Source organism: Sciurus carolinensis, chromosome 13, assembly GCF_902686445.1.
Source record: "Sciurus carolinensis chromosome 13, mSciCar1.2, whole genome shotgun sequence".
In the NCBI taxonomy this organism is placed as follows: domain Eukaryota; kingdom Metazoa; phylum Chordata; class Mammalia; order Rodentia; family Sciuridae; genus Sciurus; species Sciurus carolinensis.
The window spans coordinates 12,889,831-12,908,014 of record NC_062225.1 but is presented as its reverse complement, the minus strand read 5'-3'; the positions used below and the strand labels follow the sequence as shown (position 1 = coordinate 12,908,014).

General features: G+C 37.9%; 1 protein-coding gene across 4 annotated transcripts in view; it reads left to right on the top strand.

Annotated features, from left to right (window-relative positions):
* The window catches only part of Il1r1 (interleukin 1 receptor type 1), a 72,969-nt gene extending 55,021 nt beyond the window's left edge, over positions 1-17,948 (top strand). For 2 of the 4 annotated variants that reach the window (XM_047522308.1, XM_047522309.1), the window contains 9 exons: positions 3,058-3,292; positions 3,401-3,590; positions 4,431-4,599; positions 6,146-6,211; positions 10,629-10,746; positions 11,490-11,641; positions 13,024-13,167; positions 13,911-14,078; positions 14,609-17,948. In XM_047522308.1, coding sequence (XP_047378264.1) covers positions 3,058-3,292; positions 3,401-3,590; positions 4,431-4,599; positions 6,146-6,211; positions 10,629-10,746; positions 11,490-11,641; positions 13,024-13,167; positions 13,911-14,078; positions 14,609-15,027 — 1,661 coding nt within the window. In that variant the 3' untranslated portion in view covers positions 15,028-17,948. Of the gene's footprint in view, positions 1-3,057; positions 3,293-3,400; positions 3,591-4,430; positions 4,600-6,145; positions 6,212-10,628; positions 10,747-11,489; positions 11,642-13,023; positions 13,168-13,910; positions 14,079-14,608 lie in introns of those variants that run through there. The other 2 variants (XM_047522310.1, XM_047522311.1) reach the window with 2 other exon arrangements.
* The last annotated feature ends 236 nt before the right edge of the window (positions 17,949-18,184 follow it).

Genomic DNA, 18,184 nt, shown 5'->3' with positions numbered 1-18,184 from the left:
ATTTCTCCCATCAATTGTGCTAGTTCTATCTCTCTGCTGCCTATTACTTGACTTGAGAATGTTTATGACTCATTTTTCATCTTTGTTGGCTTATTAATCACAACTGTTTGTGGTACAGTTTTTAAATAACTGCTGTAGACCTTAGGTATTCATCTTTTAAATTATCACTGTTTGCCAAGCACTGTGGCACATGCCTGTAATTCCAGCCGTCCAGGAGGCTGAGGCAGGAGGATTGTGAGTTCAAAGCCAGTCTCAGCAAAAGTGAGACCCTGTCTCTAAATAAAATATAAATTGGACTGGGGATGTGGCTCAGTGGCTGAGTGCCCTGAGTTCAATCCCCAGTACCCGACTTCCCCCCAAAAACTCTCACTATTTACTTTTAGGTCGTTCTGTTCAATTCTATGCGTAGTACAAAATACTTAATGGTATACATCCACTTCTCCTTGCTTGTATTTTGCCCTATTATTTCCACATATCTCACTCCTCAATATGGTGTAAACCTCCTAGCTCATTATTTTTAATTTAAGCATTCAGTTCTCTTTAAAGAGATTAGAATAATAGGAAATTATTTATAATGCAGTTAATTGTTTTATAATGTAGTTAACACTTTTGATGATATTCATTCTTTCACGTAGATTGGTTTTTATATGAGAATATCTCTCTTCTTTCTGAAGGTGTATCTTAAAGTATTGGTCTACCAGTAATTACTTATTACAGCTTTCAAAAATATGAAAAATTTTTCTTAATTTTGGAAGACATTTCCAGTGGGCACAGAAACCTCTTTTTCTTTCAGTGCTTTAAGGATGTTGTTCTCTGTCTTGACATGTATTGTTTCTGGAAAGAAGGCTGCAGAGTATTTGTTCCTCTGTAATAATTGCATCCCTTTTCTCTGGCTACTTGAAAGATCTTCTCTTTGTCGCACTGGCTAACAATTTGCTTCTTAGGTGTTTGGTGTAGTTTTCTCATGTTTCCTTTGCTTGAGATTTTTTGTGATTTTTTGGGCCGAGGGTTCATTATTTTCATTAATCTTGAAAAAATTCATCCTGTATATCTTAAAATGTTTTTTTGTTTCACCTACTTCTTTTCTTCTGCGATTCATATCGATGTTTTCCTCAGCTAACTAAGGTCCCATCTATTGTGTTCCATTATTTTTCCTTCTGTGATTAATTTTGGGTAGTTTGTAATGCTGTGTCTTCAAGCTTATTAATATTTTTCCTACAATGTCAAATCTACTACATACCTATCCAGTGTATTTTAAACTCGATATTATAATTCTCATCTTTAGAAGTGTTTTTAACCTCTTCTGTGTCTTCACTCAGCATGGTTTATCTTTCCTGTACTGTCACGGACAAATGGAATACAGTGGTAATACCTATTTCTGTATTCTTGTCTATGAAGTTTATCATCTGTCATTTCTGGGTCAGTTTTGATTGGTTGATTTTTCCCCCTCCTCCTTATTGGTAGAATGTTACTGCTTCAGTGCATGCCAAGCTTTTTTTTTAACCTATTGTTGGGATTTGTTGTTACATATTCTTACATGCACACAATATAACAATATAATTTGGGAAATATCTCTCCCCAGCATGTCCCCCCTCCCTCCTCGACTTTCCTTCCTTGGTCCCTTTCTTCTGCTGATCTCCCTTTGATTTTCATGATTTTCCTTTATTCCTCTCTAACTTCCACAGATGAGGGAAAGCACAGGGCCCTTATCTTCTGAGTTTGAAATATTTCACTTAACCTGATCATCTTTAGTTCCATCCATTTTCCTGCAAATGACATACTTTCATTTTCTTTTTGCCCAAATAAAACTCCACTATGTCTATATACCACATTTTTCTTTATCCATTCATCCGTCATCGATGGACACCTAGTCTGATTCCATAGTTTCTCTACTGTGAATTGTGTTCCTGTAAACATGGATGGGTATGCATGGATCACTGTAGTATGATGACTTTTAAATACCGAGAAGTGGTGTAGCTGGGTCATGTGGTGGTTCCATGCCTAGTCTTTTAAGAAGCCTCTGCACTGATTTCCACAGCAGCTGTACTAATGTACAGTCCCACTAACAGTGTAAAAGGGTTCCTTTTTCTCCACATCCTCTCCAACATTGTAGATTTTACCGTGTTAAGTGTTGGATGTTTTTCTCTTAATAAATATGTTCTTGATCTTTGTTCTGCCACAGGACTGTTATTTGGAAGTGATTTTATCCTTTCAGGTCTTGCTTTTAAGCTTCATTATAATCAGAAAAGTTTATAGTTGAGTCCTAATTGTTCCCAACTACTGTGGGCAGGGCAGCTCTACCCCATGCCCTGTGGTTAATGAGGTTGTCCCTTATGGCTGTGTGTGCTCCAGGTTTATTCCTTCTTATCCTTTTGTCACTTTCACTCTAGATTTGGCTATTTTTTTTAAGCATTCTTACACTGCTTAGTCCTTAGCTGAAAACTCCAGGGGCTCTCTGGGGATCCACAAACGACCGTCACCATTAGGGCACTCGGACCTGCAAACTCTTAAGCTACACAGATTCCCGACTCCATCCCCTCCACTCAGAAGACACTGGACTTTGTGTTTTCTCTTTGCAGTGTCATAACCAGGCAGTAATTTGGGCAGTAACCTTGTACGGTTGTTTCAATTTTCCTGAGACCTCTGTGCTTTATTCCTTCCTTCTCAGGGCCTTGAACAATGTGGTTTCATGAACTTGTTCACTTTTTCAGTTGTTCAGTTGGGAAGGTGAATCCAGGTGTCGTTGTTTCAAGTTGTTCTGAGGTGGATGTTCTCTTCCTGCATCATTCTGTTCCTTGGATGAACAAAGAGAGGGAGTAAGAGAGGTTAGGTAATGTGCCCAAGGGTACAGTCCCCAGCTAATAAGAGACTCAGGTAGAACTGAATGTAAGTCTTCCAGGTTCTCATGATGATGCTCTTAAGCTTAAGACTGTGGAGCTTCTACACATAGTGTGAATGGATGTATTTAATGATTGATGTGTCTATGTGTGTCTATTACATTAAGAAACACTGGAAACATTTCTAATGGAAATTGCTTCCCCTTTCTCCCTTTCAAAGATGAATGTGAGATACGAGAAGAACCAGTCATTTTAGTTTCATCTGCAAATGAAATTGATGTTCGTGCCTGTCCCCTTAACCCAAGTGAAAAGATAAGCTCTGTGATTTGGTATAAAAATGACAGCAAGACACCTGTATCATTGGAGCAAGACTCCAGGATTCATCAAGAAAATGATGAACTCTGGCTTGTGCCCGCTAAGGTAGAGGATTCAGGACATTATTATTGTGCCGTAAGGTAAGAAAGGGAATTGTCTGTTACAAACGTGCTGATATGTACAATAGTTGAAGACAGAAAAATCTATTCATAATTCTTATTAATAATTCCTATTTCACTTTATTTTAGAAATTCAACTTTCTGCCTTAAAATTAAAATAACTGCCAAGTTTGTGAACAATGAGCCTAACTTATGTTATAATGCAGAAGCTATATTTACACAGAAATTACGTGTTGCTGGAAATGGAAGGCTTGTATGCCCTCATTTGGATTTTTTTAAAAATGAAAATAATGAGTTTCCCACAGTAGAGTGGTATAAGGTAATTTTATTTTAAATATGGTATTTTACTTGTCTAGCAGATGATTAGTCTTCTGTGTTGGAAAACAGAATGAACCTGCAGAGTGTTTTTTCAATTTACAGATTGTGTTCCTCTGTAGGGGTGAAACGTCATAGGGAATCTAAAAAGAATCATAAGTCCACATTCATTTAATTTGAAGCTTAATTAAAATCTTACTGTTATATTTATTTAATAAGATATATTCGAGAAAAGTAATAGGAGATATAAAACCTCTTTAAGGAGAAGACTGATTATAAATTTAAGGTATTTTAAATGTGTTTATTATAACCTATATTACTCTGTGCTTTATTAAAAACTAAGTGGTCCTCAAATAATCTGATAGTTCCTGTAACTATTAGAAAAGTGGGTTGATTAGTATTCCCAATCATGTTTTGGCATTTTTCACCCACTTCATCTGGTGGAACTTTTTTTTTTTTTGTTTTTTTTTTTTTGGGTGCTGGGGATCAAACCCAGGGCCTAGTGCTTATAAGGCAAGCACTCTACCAACTGAGCTATCTCCCCAGCCCCCATCTGGTGGAACTTAATGGGAAATCATCTTGCGGAGGTTAAGGAAAAACAAAATAAATAATATCAGTGAAGAAAGGAAATGTACAGTGTTCACATTCTTTCCTCAAACAAGTTTTTCTTGCTTATTAAATTTGCCTTCACTTGTGTTTGTAGCACAAGGCTGTGGCACAAAAATTTAATATTGTGGGAATATGATTAACTTTTGCCCTCCTCCCCTGCAAAAAGGAAATTTTCAGGTGCAGTGGGGAAAGTTACTAGTTAATTTTCAATGCTTCTTTTCTCCTTCTTGTCTAGGATTGCAAACCTCTGATTCTTGACGACATATGCTTCACTGGAGTCACAAACACGCTCATTGTGATGAATGTGTCAGAGAACCATAGAGGGAACTATACTTGTCATGCATCCTACATGTACTTGGGAAAGCGCTATCATATTACCCGGGTAATAGAATTCATTACTCTAGGTGAGTCATAGCTCCAACCCCAGGAGTATAGCTCTAGAGAGGCCCAGAGACCATGACCTGAACATTACTTTCATTTGCTGTAGAGGAACTCAATACAAGAGAAGCTCAGCCACTCCACAAAGGTCCCCTGGCTTTTGTTTAGCTTTGTGTTCCTGAATATGTAGTGGAAACATTTTTCATTTCCACTTCAGATGCAGTGATAATTAAACAGAGATGTTATGAGCTAAACTTTTCAATTGATCTAGAAGCCTTGTTGCCTGACATGGCTAAAGATGCTCTTTGGAGAGCTCTGGGGCTCCCTCTGAGAGCCTGCCCTTGGGATAAGTTACACTTCCAGAACCTACCTCCTATGCATTCTGTGTTAGTGCAGTCATTTGCCCTCTCTAAGGCTGTTTCCTCCTTTATAAAATGATGCCACCTCCCAAGGTCATCGGGAAGGTTAGATTTGAGGATGTTCATGTGTCTGATGCCAAGTGGTGCTTAGTGCAAATCAGGTGTGCAACTAATGGGCAACAGTGATTGTTCTTTATTTTCTTTGGGCTTTCAGTTCTATATTAACCATGTTTTATATTAAAAATTATTTGACAAAGATTAATGATAGTGAATAAAAATTAATTCCTTGACTTGGTCCCACAAGCACCACTGAATCCTAATTTTCAGGGATCTTTGTATCACAACCACATTTCTGAGTTTTCAACAGCCTTCTTGGTTTTTACATAGCTCTGATCTGCCTTACTTGAGACACGGCAACCAAACCAGGGAGAACCGGGCCCTGGGGATTTTAAAAAATAGATCAAGTATGTTTTAAATACTCTTCTGTCTCCTCGTCTGATCCCATTTGTAGAAATAATATACTTTATGCAGGTGAGGGAATATTTTGTTTTTCTTCCAGATCTACCCCAATGATGCTTAATGCTTTTTTCATTCATTCCTGGGATTAAAAAATATGTTTTGAATATGTGTTGTGTGCCAGGAACTGTTTTAAGTATAGATCAGAACACAAACAAACAAACAAAAAGACATTTTCCTATCCTATGATGGACTGCTGAAAATTCGGGTTCATCATTTCTGATCATTTTCTCTTGGCCACAGATCAACTCTTCAAGCCAATTGATCTTGCTGTAAAGAAGGCTTAGATCAACTTCTGAGTCTTTTGACAATTTTCTGCCTGTTTTAATACGCTACACCAAAACACTTGGCACTCGTCAATAGCCATTTGCATCAATGAGCCTTGCACTGTTGGGCATTACCAACGTTACTAACTGCAGGCAGTCCTGACACTACTTCCTTCCACTCCCTTGCCTTTTCCAGTTGCTCTAAGAGAGCACTGTCTGAGCATGTGGGTTGGCAGGGTCCAGGTTTGTTGAAGGCATTCAGTTTGCTGCAGCCTCTGTGTGGGCTCCCTGCCTCCCCTGTCACCTCCCGTCTCCTACCGTCTATTCGCCATCTGGCCTGATATCACTTAGTATATTTGGCTAAGTGGTGCCATTACTCGTGATTCTGACCTACTAGAGACTGAGAAGCCCTGCGGTTGTTTCTCTTTCAGAGGAAATCAAACCCGACATTCCTGTGATTGAGAGTCCAGCAAACGAGACCATGGAAGTGGAGTTGGGTAAGTGGGCACTAGTCGGATACGCCAAAATCATCGCTGTGAACTCAGATGAGAAGTGGTGCAAGTTATAGCTTAACATGTCCATATACTTCTGGGTTTTTCGTTGCTTGTGGCAAAACCTAGCCACCTCTGATTTGCATGTCGCTCCTTTCTCATGATGATTACTACCCATGAAAACCCAGCCAGAAGCCAAGTTCAAACTGTCTCAGAACAAGAAATGTTGTGATCCATCTGCCTGGCCCAGGATTTATCACCAAAGCTAAGTTTTTAGGCAGAAGGGTAAGACTCCAGGTCAAAAAGACAATTATTCCAGAAAAAATAATTTGATAAATTAATGGGCATTTCTTTACATAAATGAAGACCTACAGTTGTTCAGATGCACATTGTCTGGTAGAGTAGCCACTTGTCACAGTTATGTACATGTAAAATTAAATCAAGCCAATTACTTAATTCAGTTAAATTAAAAACTGTTTCCTCAGTTTTGCCTTATTTCAAGGACTTAATAATAACCAGTGGCTTCTGTCTTAGTAGTCCAGACAGAAGAACAGATTCTTGTCTCACAGGATCAGATGTCTTCATAGAGTAACTGCATCAAGCACATGAACAAATATTCAGAAATGAGAAGTTTGCAATCTAGAAATTCTGTGCTTTGCCAAGTTTGTCATTCTTGGTGGAAAGTAATTGAAAGACATTCTTAGATACAAAGTTACAAACATGCCAGAACTCTAAATATAGGTCAATAGAATTTGTGTGGTGTTTCTCAACCTTTATTTTTTTCTTTAAAATTTTCCCCTTCAGAGCCTAACCCCACCCCACCTCCCTTTTCCTTTTTAGGAATTTCAATACCACAGCTGCCTTGCCTATCTGTTGATGTGCTATGGCCCTTTGTTGGGTGACCAAACATACGAATACCTCATATTTTCTTGATCCCCTCCCCAAGAATCCCTTTTTGCTCTGTTGACTATAGTGATGTTGAGAAAGTGTGCTCTAAACCTGTAAAATGGCGAGATCTGAAGTCTCGATTGCATGGATCCCAGATCCCAAAGTAGCTTTGTCTTAGGAAATAATTATTTTAATAGATCACATCGTCATCAGAGGCACGTTTCACCCTGTCATAGGATTATCCTGACAGATATCAGTTCATATCAATCCCAATAAAATGACTTAGAAAAATGGAATTTGGGGGTGGTTCCTTAACCTAATAAATATCATCAATGTGAACCAGTAGTTACCAACATTCTTAATGGCAAAGCACGAAGACATTTTTAGTGAAGCCAACAGCAAGACAAATCATGATCAGCATAACTTAACACAGTCCTGAAGTGCCCAGAAGGTGATTGGAGAAGAAACCAAGAGATGCTACTAGAAGGGGAAAAAAGACTTTTTAATTCTTATTTTCAGATCACATAATCATCTACCTACAAATCTCAAGAGAACTATTAGGAAATTTAATTAGAATTAATATTTTGTTTATTAGATATTACAAAATTAGCATTCTAAAATATTAGACCTACGTAGCAATAACCAGTTAGAAAATATAATGGGAAAAGAGATTCCATTTGTAATACTAAATGTCTGTAAAATACATTTTTAAATGTATTAAAAATGTGTGAGATTAATAGGGAAGAATAAACCCCCCAAAGTATAAATTCAGAAAAATTGAGAATTTACAATGTGGGGTGGTGGTGGGGACTTCAATATGGAAAATTGATTCTTGGGAGTGAAAAAATCTACACCAACAGATATAATCTATATATGTGGTATTAAAATTCTAGAAAGGGAGCAGGCCTGGGGCTTAGCTCAGTAGTAGAGTGCTTGCCTAGCATTCAGGAGGCTGTGGATTTGATCCCAGCATTCCTCACCGCCCCCAAGGGGGTGAGGGAGGGAGAGACAGGAACTTAAAAATTTATGGAGAAGGGAATAACTAGGAAAAAATATATATATAAAGAGGCCCCTAAGGGGGCAAAAATGAAACCATATTGAGAAATACTGATTTCAGAAAATTGTAATATTGACAAGTATGTTTTTCCTGTATGAGGAACTAGAAATTGTAAATGAAAATTCACTCAGATTTAATGAAGAGATTCGTTATAGATTTACTGGAGATCTAATAAAAATGTGAATGAACTTAAAAATTGTCAGGTATTCTAAAATTCACTAGGGCATTAAGATAATATCAGTAAGAAGACCTCTAAATGATATTAGTATTTACTCTAAAACTTCAGTAACTAAAAGAGTGTGGTAACCTTGGCATGATTTCACACATTCAGATTAATTGAGAGAGTCCAAACTAAATGAGAATTTATTTTATGATGAAGCAGCATTGTGAAATAGTGAGGAGGAAAATTATTATCAATCGTGGGTCTGTCTGGAATGTTGAGCAGCTATTTGGATAAAAACATTAAGTTAAAATTCTCTCTCATGCTCTAGAGAATTATATTCTAGATAGAGCAAAGAATAGAAACAGACCAGTCAAACAAGGAAACCTTATATACCTAAAATAAAATGTACATGGATATTTTCCTGATTTGTTGTTAGAGAGCACCCTTTTATTTAAAAATATTTATTTAGGCACTGGGGATTGAACCCAGGAGTGCTCTACCCCTGAGCTACATCCCCAGCCCTTTTTATTTTTTATTTTGAAATGGGGTCTTGCTAAGTTACCCAGGCTGGCCTTAAACTGTGGTCCTCCTGCCTTAGCTTCCCCAGTTGCTAAGATCATAGGCATGTGCCACCAAGCCTGGCTAGAGAGGGCTTTAAGAGAAACTATAGTGAAACCAGATAAAAAATTTTTAAAAAAATTCTGACCAAGTGAAAAATAAAGAGATCTACATCAAAGAATTCCTATAAACAATAGTAATATGAAAGCAACAAACTTAGAAAACTATTTGAAACATTTTCTGTGAATTATAAAGAGTCAAAATCCTCAATGAATAAAGAGTACCTGCACATCAGTAATATGAACATGAGATTAAAGAATGGTTGATAGACCAAGTGGATCAGAGGGAGGGGGAGGGCAAGGGAAGGGAAGGAAGGCACTGGGGAATGAGATTGATCAAATTATGTGCATATACAGATATGGTCTAATGAATCCCTCTATTATGTACAATGGCGATGGACCAGTAAAAATAGTAATAATCAAAAATGATTGGTATACATAAGGAACAGTTCTTAAAAGAAGTCAAGAAATACCAAGCTTATGAAAAATGTGAGTTCACCGTGAGTTGAGGAAATGCGGGTGGGCTGGGGGTATAAGTAGCTCAGTGGTGGAGCACTTGCCTAGCCTGCTGGAGGTTCTGGGTTTGATCCCCAGCATCACAAAAGAGAAGAAAAGAGGGTGGGGGAAGGAAAGAAGAAAGAAATGCAAATGAAAATTTAATTCAAGTGCATTTTCCCCTGCTTCTCTTAATTGGTAATGATTAAGCAAGACCACTAGGTATCTGGGAGCTGGGGGAGGCTGCTGCATGCACAGTCTGCTGTAGAGCAAGTGACTTGGTGCAGCCTCCCTGGAGAGAGGAAGTCTGGCCCTTTAATTCAATCCTACTACTTTAATTTTATTCAGGGTAACACTTCAGGATGTGCACAAACATTGATATATAAACAAGGATATTCTCTGGAATAACAATCATATTTGTTAGGCCAGATGTTCGGGGCAGTTTTGGTTCGTTGATAACTCTCAGAGAAAACGCTCCGCAGACACAGGTCCCACACGAGGAACTTTTTATTTTATGCGGACGAATCGTGCCCGCTCGGGGGAAAGGGGAAAGGAAAAGAAGAAGATGGTGCAGGGTTTCTTTTTAGTTATGGGAATTTCGCCGGCTGGGAGGAACCAATCTTGGAGGAGAATTATTACGGACTGACTGATGGACCAATGACATATTAGAACGTAATGTGGGAGGCAGGAAGATTACGGCAACGTAAGCCGGAAATTCCTGTAACGGGAGAGGCGGAGTAGGAGGCCGGGTTCCTGTAAAGGGAGAGGAGAGCATAACGCAGATTGACAGGTGGTTCCTGCAGCGGGAGAGAAAGGTGGCTTTATACCTAACAATATTAATGAAAATTTAGAAACAAATTGTGTTGAGCAATAGGAAATTGTTAGAGTATATTTATATTATTAAATACTAAGCTGGCACAAGGAGACTATTTTGGAGGACTAATTATGGAGCCTGAAATTCCCAATCCACAATAATTACAAAATAATAGACAATAAAATCCATTTATAAAAATTACTCATGTGCACAGAGAAGATAAGGAATGAGATACACAGAGTTGTTCATAGTGGGTGTCTCTGGGTGGTAAGTGTAAGGCAATTTTCCTCTGTGCTTTTCTAGCATTTAAAAATCTTTGTTCAAAAGCCATTTGTTAAAACAGATTTAAAACCAATTCATCTTATGATTAAAAATATATTGCTTTGCAGGATCCAAGATCCAATTGCTCTGTAATGTCACTGGCCACCTCACTGATGTTGTCTACTGGAAGTGGAATGGGTCACTAATTTCATCTGATGATCCAATCCTGGTGGAAGACTTTGAGTTGTGAGTATGCCAATCAATTTTGTGTTAAATTCTATGTCACATTTTTATATATCCTTGACAGTTTAATTTCCTATTGAAGACTAGCTGGAAGTTGATTGTTCTTAACCCTTTGCGGCCCACTTTGAGTTTTGCTAAGTGAGCTGAACAGGATTTGTAAGATCTCGTACATTTAAGGTCAAAAATACATAGCACTGTGGTGCCGACAACTTACAGGTCTTTCTTTTAAATTCAGGTTTACATGTTGCAACATTCCAAAGAAGCAAGTATCCTGAGTTACTCTTCCTATTTTTAAAGTAGTTTAGAAAAGACTAGTTAAGTGGAGTCAAGAAGCAGGTACTCTACTTCCAAGTCTCTACTTGCTTCCCATTATCCCTCCTCCTCATTGTCTTCAAAGCATTTTAGCACCTGCCCCAAAGGATTCTTGTTTAATGAACAAACTCTTCTTGTACTTTTGCTTCTCTGTGTCCCATGGAGACCAAAATACTTTTGCTTGTATTTTTCCTTTTTGGAAGCTGGTAATTTTAACTTGACTTTTTCGCTACTGAGTCTGTTATTGACAAAGGTCTTGGGGTTGTAAAATCTCAGATGGGTATTGCCAGCAGTTTGTTTATTATGCCTCTGATAGAAGTTGGTGATTATTTCAGCTTCAGTTTATATTACAAATAAAGAAACCAGACATGCATCCTTATTTATGGTTGATACAATTTACTCACACAACTTCATTTGTCCTCTCTATTGAACAGTATGGACAGTCCTTCAGCCAAAAGAAAAACTATACACATCACAACGCTTAATATTTCAGAAGTCAAAAGTCAGTTTTATCTATCTCCATTTACCTGTATGGTCAAGAGTACATCTAATATGTATGCAGCATATATACAATTAATCCATCCAGGTAAACAACAAACTTATTTATTTGAAATGAGATCTTCTATTGCTTCTGTTCTCTTAAGAATCCAAGGCCTTTAGTTTTCCAGTGCTGTTTCCTCTGCCTGGAACTGTCTTCATCTTCTTTCAGCTGGGCAACTTCTCGCCTTCTTCACTTCTCAGCTGAGCTATCTCTTCTTATCAGATGCTTTTCTGCCCCAACGCCTGTCATTAACCCAGATGAGGTCAGTATGATTTCAAGTATGTCTAAATACAAACAACATGCAAAAGTAAACCAAGTTTAAAAGATAACCTTTACAGTAGTTTCAAAAAATAATAAAATACTTAAGAACAAATATAGCAAAAGCTATTCAAGTCCTCTGTCAAACAATTTAAAAACACATTATTGATATTTATCAGGAATCAGATAGATGTAGGGATATACAAAGTTCCTAAATTGAAAGGCTCAATGTTATAATGATGTCATTTCTCCCAAAACTAATTTATAGATTCAAGATCATTCCAATCAAAATTTCAGCAGTATTTGTGTAAGTGTAAGTGAGTGTTTGTATGGATGTGTATGGTTGTAACAGATGGAGTTAGTCTAAAAGTCATATGGAAATGGAAGTGGCCAAGAATGATAAAATGGTCTTAAATAAGAATGATAAACCTGAAGGATTTACACAACAGATATCATGATCTTGAATGAAGCTATAGTAATGAGCACTGTGAATGTGAACTATCCACTGGGTCAACTGGATCTCAACTTAGAAAATGGCATAACTTTGTACTAAAGATCTAAACTGGAGAAGTGAAATAATATAAAGTTTAGATTGTATTTTAGAGAATTCTCTTATAACTTTAAGATTCTCTTTTCTGGATGCCCACTTTCTTCTTTTATTTTTTAAATTTTGCTTCTTCTCCGTCTTCTCCCCATTAACTTCCCACTTCTTACCCATCTCACTCCTGTCGTCATTGGAAGAGTAACTAGAAAGAGGCCAGGAGAATGTAGAGATGTGAAAAGATTCCATAAATCTCCTTTATTTCCTCGTCCCAGCTTTTGGCTTTTCCTGTCTGACTTTTGTATCTCAGAGAACTTTCATAGCTTATTGAGTGATTCTGACTTCTTTTTATAAAGCTGTGAAGCACTCTATCCTATTTTTTTCTGTCATTGTATATTCTGCTATTTACATGGCAACTTAATAGAATGAACTTTAGTTTTAGATAGTAACCATGCTACATTCCTTTGTATAGTAGTATTCATTTTTAGTGATAACAGTAAATGAGTTAATACTACCCAAAGACAATCCCAAATATGCTTTTTCTACAATGAAAATGTTTGATTTGCTATGCTCAAATTTTTAGTTCTTTTTGGTTCTAATACTTTATTCTCCTCTTTTTCTGCTGTAGTGCCTCATTTCCAGAAGCACATAATTGGGGTGTTTGTTACATTAACAATTATAATTACATGCTCTGTTTTCATCTATAAAATCTTCAAGATTGACATTGTGCTTTGGTACAGGGATTCCTGCTCTGATTTTCTCCCCCCAAAAGGTATAATTTTGCATTCCTTGCAGTATTTTCTCATTGAAGACGGTATAATTAGGAGATGTAGAAGATGACTAAGATGGATTTTACTGAATGTTCAAAATGAAATTGTAGTAGCATATGCAAGAATAGTAGTCATTCTTATAGATAATCATAGTTTCACAATTGATTAAGCGGAATGACATTGCTATTTAAGTTATTCCTTTAGCATTCATATGGTAGGATAAAGAGGTGTTTAGAACGTCTGTCTATAAATTCATTTGGGGACATGCTCTGTGCTGTATAGGACATAAAGCACTTCAAAATCCACTTCCAAAAGAAAAAAAAAAAACGACTAGATTTTCATACCTCAGGGAGACTTGCTCTCTGGTTGATTAAAACCTTGCAAAAAATTAGTACCACAATAATATAAAAAAGTAAGAATAGATAGAATTTATGAAGGAGACATTTGGGGAAGAATATAAAAGCAAGGAACTATGGAAATTTCCATACCAAGTGTACAAAAAGTGGCCAATAAATGCAACATAAGAACAACTTTGTAGTAAAGTACAATAAATGGGAAACTCCTAAGAGATGAACACTTTGAAAAGGTATATTATACTTTTGGTATTACTGCTTCAATCATGACACCATATAAAAAAGATTAATATAGTTCATTATTAAGTGCATGCTTCTGATAATGACTTTTGTCAAATCTCTTATTTTCCTTTTGATTCTAAATGCACTACATTTCTACATTTTCCTTTTAGCTTCAGATGGAAAGATTTACGATGCATATGTCCTCTATCCAAAGACCTCTGGGGAAGGGTCCACCTCAAACTCAGATATTTTTGTGTTTAAAGTGTTGCCTGAGGTCTTGGAAAAACAGTTTGGATATAAGCTGTTCATTTATGGAAGGGATGATTATGTTGGAGAAGGTATGTATATAATGCAAAAGAATAAAAGGAAACTAGTAAAACTAGTTGCTAAGTCTGGGACCTATCTTTCTAGAGGTCTCCACACAGGTGCACATATATGAAAAAATTAAGAATCTCTTCAGATATGTATGATGATGATTTTCACATTTATTAAATGTATTCACTTCTCCCAGAGTTTGTTAGATCAATAATTAATTTTTTAAAAAAATTGTTTAGGAAAGCACAAGAACTAGTTAGAACTTTACAACCGATATAGTAGTCTAGGGGCGGTGTAGATCAAATGATTTAACAAGAAACTTTTAAAGTTTTGACTGAAAGTTTTCTGACTTCTAAGTGAATTTCAAGTTGTGTAGGACAGTTTATAAGTGGGACTATAAAATGGGAAAGACTTCTAATCTTAAATAAGGCAAGAAAAAAATCTTTAGAAGCCGTAGGGGATGGAGTGGGAAGAAACTTGTAAGGTTTTGGTTCCAGAAAAAATGATTATAAATTGTAATTTGACTAACTGTGCTGTGCTTCATGTTTTTTAGATGCTATTGAGGTCACTCATGAAAACATAAAGAAAAGCAGAAGACTGATCATCATTTTAGCGACAGACATATCGGGCTTCAGCTGGCTGGGCCATTCGTCTGAAGAGCAAATAGTGATGTATAATGCGCTTATCAAGGAAGGGATTAAAGTTGTCCTGCTTGAGCTGGAAAAAATCCAAGACTATGAGAAAATGCCAGAATCCATTAAATTCATTAAGCAGAAACACGGGGCTATCCGCTGGTCAGGGGACTTAAGAGAGGAACCGCAGTCTATAAAGACCAGGTTCTGGAAACATGTCCGGTACCATATGCCGGCCCAGCGGCGATCTCCTTCCTCCAAACACCAGTTACTGTCCATGGCCAATGGGTCAGACTCTAAGGAGAGGCATCAAAGGGAGGTTCACCTGCCTCTTGGGTAGCGTGGAGCACCTTGGCCAAGAGTTTTTTGGGTGCATCCCATCTTAGGGTGCTGAGCCTCCCACTGACTTGTATAGTCATAAAACGTACCTTATCCCTGAGGTCACCTGGAATCACACTGTTAAGGGAGCAGGAATTGGGACAATAGCAGGCCGGGGCAATTCAGAGCAGAGGGTTTGGGAAAGGCTTTATAAAGGACAACTAATGCCCTCTCTGAAGGTTTGTACTTCTGAGAAAAAGGCCCTGAGACAGTGAACTGGAAGAAAAAGAAAAAAAAAAAAAAAGCAAGAAATAGTCACCATCTATAGACAGTTTTATTAAGTTGTCCACAGTCTGATGGTGGGGCTTTGGCCATCTCTGGGGTTGCTGCAGGGTCACTGACCCTGGAGTGTCTCTTCCAGGCAGCACGGCAGATGAAGTGCGCCTGACACCTCAGAGGAGTTCTCTTCTTGGAGAACTTTTCATGGCTTGCATTTTCCATACACATCCACAGCAAGCTGTCACTTCCCAAAGACCAGATTGTATTTTATAGACCTTGAGAAGTGTCATTAAAGTGAAAAAGGGATTCTGCAGGATCCCAAGGTTGTGGAATCGCCTGAGCTTTCTGTATAAGAGGAGGGATTTTAAAAGCAGAAGTTGTCCCACCTCTTCCACCACCTACTGCTTTCCTCCCTGGATGACTGACCTGACCTTCCGTATGCTTCCTCACTTTAGTTGGCTCATTGCTTCTTTGGAAAGACAGCTATGCTTGTCACCCCCACTCCAAGCCCCGCAGCCTGTTTGCATAACCTTCCCCTCACTGGGCTGCAGTGTGAATCCCAGGTTAGCCTCCCGGGCCTCTGCACCTGCTCTGGTACCTTCATATTTGCTGTGTCTCCTCCTCCCCTGACTACAAATCCTTCTTGCATTTTCTCCAGCTGACCAGCTCACTGAAATTCAGAGTGGACTTCAGCACTCTGGTTCCTGGGCACCTTCCCCTAAGAGACTGCCACTCTTACACTCTGTCCCTCCTGCCAGTTAGCTAGTGCTGCCTGTTGCTGGTCCCCTTACAAAGTGGCCCCCACTAGCCAGAATCTGTGCTCTCTGAGGACGTATGTCTCTCTCTGTCCCTTGCTGCCTTCCACAAGCAATTTGCACATGTGAAATAGATTTGTGTAGTACTTTATTGTTTAATAATGTTCTTGGGTAATTATATCTATTTTTTGCAATTATTCTAATTTTATATAGAGAGAAAGTGACTTTTTAAAAAATTGCTCTCTTAATTCTGTTGGATCTGGAACTTGAGCCTCTATTTCTGGTTTCTAGTCCAATGTTTGAATACTTGATTTCAGGTCATTAATTGTCCCTTCACCTGCCACTGATTGTTTATAGGAGGCCACTGACTCCAGGAGTGTTTTTACATCACAAGCAAATTAGATAATTTTCAGTGTTGGAATTTATAAAAATTATGTTTAGGTCTTATGTAAAATATTTTTACTTCCATGTGTTCTTTCCTTAAAGGTAAATATTTCTCAGACAATTAAGAATGAAAGCAAATGGGTTTTTTTGGTACAGAAAAAAATGTTTCAAAATTTGATCGTAGTCATGATAATTAGAGCAACTCTGGAAAATCACAAAGCCAAGTTCATGTAACACAGGCATGGTTTTCAAAGTAGAATGAACATAGACAGGTCTTATTTTTAAAAATATTTTTACTACTTAATATTATGGGTGAAGACAAACACTTATTTGGAAGGATTTTTTTTTTTGGGGGGGGGGGCGGGTGTGGTTACCAGGGATTGAACCTGGCACTTGACCATTGAACCACATCCCTAGCCCTATTTTGTATTTTATTTAGAGACAGGGTCTCCCTGAGATGCTTAATGTCTTGCTTTTTCTGAGGCTGGCTTTGAACTCTTAATCCTCCTGCCTCAGTCTCTGGAGCCACTGGGATTACAGATGTGCACCACTGCGCCCAGCTGGAAGGATATTTTTCCCCCGAAGTAGTCAGAGCTACAAAAAAACACACAGAGTTTAATATTTTGACTCTTCCTTTTTTACCTGTTTTCTCCTGCTATTATTCAGTGCTATCCGATCCAATAGCACTGAATAATAATGCTGCTTTGGAGCTGCTGTTTTCAAAGAAATGGGTTGTTTCTTTTGGCTGTACACAGAGAGCCGGAAGTCTAATGGGGTGGAGGGGTCTCATGACTCCCAAGGTCTGCTAGATGCTTTAGAAGTTTAATTCTGTTGATGATTTTTATCTGTCATCTAGCATATATACTGCCAAGAAGGCAAGTCAATTCTGAAACTTAGAATTAGCTAAGGGGTGAGGGTGGGGACAGCCAAGAATTTCGAGTAGCTTGGTACTAATAATTTAGAGAGGAACAAGAATGAAGAGATAAGCTTGAACAAGGATCCTAAACAGGAAAGCACAGTGTCAGTCCCCAAGTCTCCTGGGAGGGTTCCACAGGATGAAGCCACATTCCTGATCCCTGCGACCTTCCTTTATATGATTGTCTTCTCCACCAAACGCTTTTTAAAGCTCTTCCTTTCCTGCATTCCCCATTAATTAGCTCTTACTGCACTTTCTAATGGTATTTTTTAAAGTCAGTTTAAATGTTGAAGAAAAGTTTGTAAATGCAACAAAATATTTAATTACCAGTGGTTAAGACTGGCTTAGCAGAATTTATATTTTCCCTCCCCTGTCTTTCTTTTTAATTTTACTTGCAATAAAAGAAAAAGTATTGAGCCATTTTTAATGACACTTTGATAAATTATGTTTGTACTGGTTAATGAAGGTTTTTTTGTAAATCGTTTGTATAATTCTGCAACAGATGCCAACTATTTTATATCTTAAAACACCAAGTTTATGTCCATCAATGCATCATTGATCAAGAGACTGTACTTGTTTTCCAATAAAATTGTTAAACTTTGTACTGAATATTGTAAAAAATCTGTTTCTCTGCCTGCGCTTTTCACAGCTTACCTGCACAGTCCCAGGTGAGGACACCTTCTCCGGTGGTTCTGTCAGCACCTGGGGTGAAATGGGAGGTGTCAGGTGGGCCTGGAGTCTCAGACTCCACTAGAAATACTGTCTCCATCATCTCCCTCATGTGAAACCTTAAACTACTTGAGCCCTGTTTCTTTGCCTATAAAATGGTTATAATACCTGATTCA